At 30.4% G+C, this 6,895-nt stretch overlaps 3 protein-coding genes across 5 annotated transcripts in view; 2 read left to right on the forward strand and 1 right to left on the reverse strand.

The window, feature by feature from the left end:
- Positions 1 to 115: 115 nt before the first annotated feature.
- Positions 116 to 3,123, forward strand: LOC115243793 (uncharacterized protein CG4449). 3 transcript variants are annotated; one of them, XM_029821028.1, is made up of 8 exons: positions 117 to 277; positions 450 to 544; positions 757 to 871; positions 1,029 to 1,083; positions 1,219 to 1,384; positions 1,595 to 1,792; positions 1,902 to 2,046; positions 2,126 to 3,123. In XM_029821028.1, the coding sequence occupies exons 3-8, from the start codon at positions 799 to 801 to the stop codon at positions 2,422 to 2,424; spliced, it is 936 nt and encodes a 311-aa protein (XP_029676888.1). In that variant the 5' UTR covers positions 117 to 277; positions 450 to 544; positions 757 to 798; the 3' UTR covers positions 2,425 to 3,123. The 3 variants fall into 3 exon arrangements, with proteins under 3 accessions (XP_029676889.1, XP_029676888.1, XP_029676887.1); XM_029821029.1 differs by lacking the exon at positions 450 to 544 and having other exon boundaries at positions 116 to 277; positions 1,219 to 1,321; XM_029821027.1 differs by lacking the exon at positions 450 to 544.
- Positions 2,811 to 5,594, reverse strand: LOC115243794 (V-type proton ATPase subunit E). Its single transcript, XM_029821030.1, has 5 exons — positions 5,370 to 5,594; positions 4,632 to 4,807; positions 4,277 to 4,445; positions 3,965 to 4,148; positions 2,811 to 3,728 (listed from the first exon to the last, which is right to left on the reverse strand). Exons 1-5 carry the CDS (start codon positions 5,400 to 5,402, stop codon positions 3,610 to 3,612), a joined length of 681 nt encoding a protein of 226 aa, XP_029676890.1. The 5' UTR covers positions 5,403 to 5,594; the 3' UTR covers positions 2,811 to 3,609.
- A 68-nt stretch (positions 5,595 to 5,662) lies between these two features.
- LOC115243798 (parafibromin) overlaps positions 5,663 to 6,895 on the forward strand; it is a 3,987-nt gene continuing 2,754 nt past the window's right edge. The window contains exons 1-2 of the mRNA XM_029821034.1: positions 5,663 to 5,827; positions 6,638 to 6,893. Of these exons, the coding sequence (XP_029676894.1) occupies positions 5,697 to 5,827; positions 6,638 to 6,893 (387 nt within the window). The 5' untranslated portion in view covers positions 5,663 to 5,696. The remainder of the gene's footprint in view (positions 5,828 to 6,637; positions 6,894 to 6,895) is intronic.

A 6,895-nucleotide genomic window follows, 5' to 3' on the forward strand; every position in this document is an offset into this window, starting at 1 on the left:
AAATCAACGCCGAGTGTTGACAAGACGATAACGGAGCGCTTTTTCTGCCGAACGCAGCTATATTCTGGACAATATCAGAGTACAAGCCTGTCGACATCGATCATGTGACATAAAGTGCGCATGCGTATAGCGCATGTAAGCTTAATTACGCTTCTTTCTCTGCCTTGTGTATTTTATTTTCACGATCTCCCAGTGTATTCATTTTTTGATATAATTCAAGTGCAATTAATCCATGTAAAAATCCAGAAGCAAACAAACATCTAGCACAAGAAAGAGTGTAATATTATTTATTCTTTATTTTCTTTTCGTGTAATATTACTTGTATAATATTTCCTCTGTAATGTATAATCAAAATTAATTATCTTTTTGAAATTTGTTCGCCATTTTAATTTGCATTATTTCTTAAGATAATTTTTGACGAGAATATTGAAAGATGCACTTTTTTCCAGCTCTTTCTACTTCTCTTATGACAAAGTTATATTAAGTTAGGTTAATGTCAAGTTAGAATTCTCTGCAGATTTGTCAGCAAATCTCATCATAGAAGGTATTATATATTCGCGATAAACTGAAACATTTGTTTTAATCTTATTATTTCAATATAACGGAAGGAATTGACACAATTGATACTTTTCAATTTTCGAAATCATATGTTTATATTTACAGTATTTGATTTTACAGAGGTTACATTTGACTAATAACAATATCTCGAGATTTCTGCGAATATATATTTCATTATTCTATATCTGAATTATTTAGTTTTCAGGAAGTTATATATCTTAAATTATATGAATATTCATAATGGATAACATGACACCAGATAACTCTTCGGATGAGGATGATCCATATGCAAATTTTGCTGGTCGCTTAAAAGGTAATATTTTCTTTTTATTTATGAATCTTGTACTTGTGGGATTACAAAAGACAACTATGTGAAATATTATATTGAAGTTAAGGTATTTGTATGTAATATTTTGAGTATATTAGGATATATACATAATTTTTATGCAATATAATATTTCTGTTTTCAGCATTAAAAGAAAAACGAGAGAAACTTTCTGGAGAGATAGAGAATTTTTCCATCGAGTATGTATTTACAAAAATTGTGAAAATTCATTATTTGAAATATTGTACTTATTGTTAGCTAATATGATATTCAGAACATATATTGCAATTTTAATATTGTATGAAAAATATTTATAATTATTTGTTGTATTTTAGCATTAAACGGCAAGAAAATGGTGAAGAAGAAACTGGCAAAGAAATAAATGGTAAAGAAACAAACGGTGATGATATACAAATACAAAGAATACAAAGGAGGATGGTAAGAAGTAAAAGAAATAAAGGTATTACTACTCGTGCTACTGTTAGGCAAACTAGGGGAAGGGTAATATTTTTTTCATATTTATATAATGTACTATTTATTTTTTCAGTTTTCAAATTTTTGATAATTATTGGCATAAGTATATCTTTCAAAATTTAACTTATACTTTTTCCAAAATGAATATATTTATATCATATGTAAAATATATCAAAACGTTTAATACATAAGGAGTATATATGTGATTTTTATATTTGGTATATCAATATATTTCAGCATCCGCCAGTTGATAATCTAGAATATGACGTGGAAATCGTTTCGCTGGAAGAGAAGCCTAAATCAATCCCTGAAATCTGTAATAATGATGTAATTGCACTGTCAGATGATGAGGTTTCCATCAAAGATGACAATTATGAAATGAATATTAAAGTGTTTTGGAGGTCAAACAGAATTGATCGTTTAAGTATGCATAGGGTATGTATGTTGATTATCAGCTTGTAACATATTCTTATGTCATCTTATCATGCTTATCATTTGATAGATATCTTTCCATAAGTGTAACCATCAAATTTTCTTATTATAGCATGACAATTTCCAAGGAGTTTTTCAATATTATGCTGATTTAGAAAAAGTTTCTGTGAATGAAATTCTAATCATGAAAAAGGATAAAATCGTTAATCGTACTGATACTCCAGCATCGCTCAAACTTTCAGTTATAGATATACTTGGTATAAACGAGTTGTCGATTTTACAATAACAATAATAATAATAACAACAATATAATGATCATTTTGCATTTATGTGCAGATGGTGGGATAGTGCACCCAAGTATGAATACATTGTCAGAGGATAAAAATAACGACGACAACAACGACGATATATGTACTATTAAAGTACAAACGGCCAACAAAAAGCAATCGTTGACTATTCCGCTTAAAAAGGATCAACAATTTAAGGCGTTATTCTCTAATTGTGCCGAGAAACTTGGTATAAAAGAGAGTAACTTGAAGTTTTATTTCGATGGAGAACAGATAAGGCCAATTGATACTCCGGAATTATTAGATCTCGAAGGAGAAGCATGCATCGATCTTCATATCTCTACATAATATGTAATAAAACCATACCAAATCTTTTATACAATTTAGCGAATCTCTTATATAATTTTCTTACTTGCAGTCGTTAATTGTACTATATATCATATTATCTTATTAATATTTAATTATACAAGTAAATCATATCAATTGCAAAAATATACAAGTCTCAATCTAGTAGAACAAAGGATATAAATCGACTTTTCAGATAAATATCAAACTGCGTTTAAATTATCAACAGTAACTGCCAAGCAGATTTCAAGATATTTTTATTTATTCGTGCATGCTGCGATATATTGTCCATATGTATAATACGAAACATAGTACCTACTAGTTTTGCAAGAGTATATAATGAGTGTAGGTTTAAGAATATATAACATTCAACGAACATACAGTATTGCAGCAAACAAAAATATTGAATAATTATATACACATATATTTATGTATAATTATTTGCTATATGCCATAAGCTTAAAATACATACCAATACGATGTTGCGTCACATTATACTCTTGTAGAACTACTCTTCAAAGGTACTCTAATACATTAACAGTGAATAATTTACTCATAATTAATACATTATTATATTTATACATAATGTACATGATAACATACTGATATGTTCTATATGTATATAAATGTGTATCATATTTATATACATATAAAGCACATTCTATATATTGTATGATACTGCATAATATACCGACTGTATTACATTCTTCTTGCAATCGCTATTCATTTTAACATAAGCAGCCAGAAACATCGATTATTACCATTAATATATATCTCGCTCGCGTTAACATTCCTAACCGACTGAAAACTGACAAAGTACACTTTGTTTTATTTATGAACACCAATTTTTAACAGGTAATTTTAATAATTGATATATCTTAACAATGAAATATTTGATATATCGCTATACACATTTTACGCGTTTCACGATTACCTGTTAGAGTAAAGAATAGGTAAGATGAAAAAAGAAAAGGTCGTCTTCGAAGAGTAATGTACAGTTTACGACTATTACAATGATAAATATTGCACATTAATCCATTAAATACTTTCATCGAAAATATCAAACAAAGAATTTCGTTAGAGATATTGTACTAATTTTATTCTACACAATATTTGATAATGTGATAACAATCTGCTGTTAAATGGGAATGTTTTGGAGAGTTTCAAGTAACTGTCGAAGGAAATAATTTAATCGTTAAATTTACGATTAGGATTGGAACCGAACAGAGCGGAACGGATTTCGGGTACCAACTGTTGCGCTATCAGCTCCAATCTGCTTTCCAGAGTATTGCTAATCTTTATGCGTCCTGCAAAACGATTAAAGATTATTTCACATATTAATATATGTTGATTAATTAACGTAAAATATACAATAATGCCAAATATATAATTATTTTACTAAAATCACATGTTCTAAACCAATAATTAAGCAAAAATTACTGTGTGTAAATTTATATAACACATTACAAATATTTTTTGCATTATTTTTGCAGTGATTAATAACTTTATGATTAATGCAACAAAAACTTTTGAATGTAATTACCTCTGGATGCTAATAACTCTACACCTCCACAGCCTTGATTGGGTAAGAAATTATCGGTATCAATTTTCAAGATAACATCCTTCTTAGTCTTCTCCTTATACTCTTGCTGAACAGTGTCAAAAAGAGATTCCACGAGAGGTATGTCGACTTGACGAACACGAAGGGTAACGTTTAATTCTGTTAGCTGCAAATATACATTATATCTTGGAGATAATAAAAAATTTTAATAAACTTGCTCTTTCAATATTTATAAATACGAAATTATAAAAATTTTAACAGTAGAACAAATATTTAAAATTATAGAAATATTACTTGATAAAGGCCTTGGATGATTAACATCTGAAGAATTTCCCTATATTGCGCAGTGTTATGAGTTATTTCGCCTAATCTCTTTCTAGCATCGTCAAGAACATTGCCTACATGATCTTCACGCACTTTTAGAGCTTTCAATCGGGCTTGGTTGAGCATGTTTGAAGATTGTCTATAAGAATAAAAATATGAATATAACAGTACAGGCATATATTAGAGACCACTTTATAATTTTGACAATTTTTTAGAAAATTGATAAAAATTCAAATTTTTTTCAATTTCTTAAAATTATATATAGATTAATTTAATATAAATTGATTTTTATATATAATAAAGTGTAATATTTCTTTATGCATACATCTTTTTTTGAAGTTCAACTTGTTTTTCTTTTTTCTCATAATATTCCATGATCTTAAGACGCTGCTGTTGCACCAGACGTCCCTTCTCAATATTAAATTCTTCTTCTGCTTTGGCATCTATTTCTTCTGCCTTTTCATTGGCTTCTTGTTCTATGAAAGCCATCATATGCTTGATCTGTAATATATCATTTTTTCTTTAAAGATTTGTTATAATATACAAAATTTAATGTTTTCAAATCTTTTCAAGAGATTTTAATATCTAATCTTTTTTTTAAAATATGTATATAATAGATTAGATAATAATATATTCTTTAAATCATATGTAGTCAAAAGTTTTACTCCTGTTTGATTGTTATATAAAAATAAGTATCCAAAAATTTTAGGGACATTTAAACAAGACATTTTTTTCGACAAAACGTCAGCTGCTGTCAAAGTTTTACAAAAGATCATTTATTGATCCGATTTTTCTCTAAAAGCTACACAAGCTTATTCGACTTTCTGTTCCTGATTTATACAAGATATAATCTCAAAAGTTATGAAACCGAATACCTATGTAACGTGCAGCATAGGTATATCGAAAAACGTCGAGATACATATTTAACGAAAAACAATATAGCGTAGCACAATAATAAATAATCGTAAAGATATTAATAGAGCACGAGAATATATATGATACTCTCTACAAGCACTTTAGAGAGACAGAATCGAGAAAGAATAGCGGGGATTTCTTTATTAACCTGCTTCTGAACATCCGCGTCGCTGAGTGCCATGGTGAATCGATGTGTTTTCTCCTCGAAGAGTCGTTAAAAGAAATTCGTCGACAGCTACACGATCGAGAATCACGTTCAAGAGAAGTAAAGTCAACGCCTATGACGGCACGTCAATTCTCGCGTAACGTCGGTCATATGACCCGAAATGTGACCGTCGTTCCGAAACGCACACACGAAACGTGACAGCGCGATCTCGATAGACGCTCGTCGTGCGAATGCGCCTTTACGTTCGAAGAACGCTCTCTTGCGGCTGCAACCGCAAAGTGTCGAGATTCATCAGATCAGTTCGCGATCATGGCGGATCCGTTGAGTCTGCTGAGGCAGTACAATGTCAATAAGAAGGAGATAATCGAACGCGAAAATCAGATCATATTCGGCGAGTTTTCCTGGCCAAAGAACGTCAAGACCAATTATCTGACCTACGGGTGAGTATTTGTCCGATTAATGTCGAAATTGTTTGTCGCGTGATTGCAATCTGTGTGCTCGACTTCCATCTTTAAAGGAAGGATAAGAGAGGAAATGAGGGTGGACGGAAAGAGAAAGAGCGAACCTGATATGATAGACCCTGAAATGATAAACAAATGCAATTTGATATTAATATCGTTACAAAGTGTGGGTGAAAGACAGAAGTTATATTAGAAACGCGAACGTATATTTTAAAGCATTTGCAATTTTTTGTCTCCAAAGCGTTTTCTCTCAAAATTTGAATCTTGAGATATAGAACTTTAAAAATCCCTATATATAGAATTTGTATTTTTTTCATTGTTGTTTTCTATATTTTTTGGATCAAGTTTTAGTTCTCTTTTTCATAATTTTAAGATAATTCTTAATATAAATTAATTAATTCTTATTGTAAAGTGTATCTAACTTGAATTTTTCTTTTACCTTATTGCAAGTCTTCATTGCGAGACCAATCCGCAATCATTCTAAAATTAAAGTACAAGATTTCTATTTCTTTACGTCTGCTCTCTCTTTAATTTATAATGAAAACTAGATTATTATTAAGTTATTAATACATGTTAACATTTTAGCTTCTGATGCATGTCTACAATTGAGACTTGAACATATATTTATAGAAAAAGTTATATCAAAAGCGAGGTTATATATTTATATTTTATTTAAAGGAATACAGAGAGATACATTAAGCGGAGAGAAGCATTAATAATGAAAATTTATTTTGTATATATTGCCCAATCTTCGGTTCAAGAGACACTAACATTTCTTCCTTTTTTTAGATCCGGAAAGGAAGGCACGCCTAAAGAATATTATACCCTCGAGTGTCTTTTATTCCTGCTCAAACATGTTCAACTCACACATCCAGTATATGTGCGACAAGCGGCCGCAGAAAACATTCCTGTGGTGCGTCGACCTGATAGAAAAGACTTGCTGGCGTATCTCAATGGCGAGACCGCTACGTCAGCCGCCATAGATAAATCGGCACCGTTGGAGATCCCGACGCAAGTGAAACGCGCTGCCGAGGATGGCTTGGAGAG

This window comes from Formica exsecta, unplaced genomic scaffold (assembly GCF_003651465.1).
Source record: "Formica exsecta isolate Colony F162 unplaced genomic scaffold, ASM365146v1 scaffold733, whole genome shotgun sequence".
NCBI classification, from domain to species: Eukaryota; Metazoa; Arthropoda; class Insecta; order Hymenoptera; family Formicidae; genus Formica; species Formica exsecta.

Bases quoted from the DNA above. Each gene is read 5' to 3' on its own strand.
- LOC115243793 (XM_029821028.1), top strand. From the start codon at position 799: ATGGATAACATGACACCAGATAACTCTTCGGATGAGGATGATCCATAT. The intron at 1,084-1,218 runs GTATGTATTTAC...GTTGTATTTTAG, and splicing joins ATAGAGAATTTTTCCATCGA to CATTAAACGGCAAGAAAATG. The intron at 2,047-2,125 runs GTATAAACGAGT...ATTTATGTGCAG, and splicing joins TTCAGTTATAGATATACTTG to ATGGTGGGATAGTGCACCCA.
- LOC115243794 (XM_029821030.1), bottom strand. From the start codon at position 5,402: ATGGCACTCAGCGACGCGGATGTTCAGAAGCAG. The intron at 4,446-4,631 runs GTATGCATAAAG...TTATTCTTATAG, and splicing joins GTTGAACTTCAAAAAAAGAT to ACAATCTTCAAACATGCTCA. The intron at 3,729-3,964 runs GTAATTACATTC...ATCGTTTTGCAG, and splicing joins AGAGTTATTAGCATCCAGAG to GACGCATAAAGATTAGCAAT.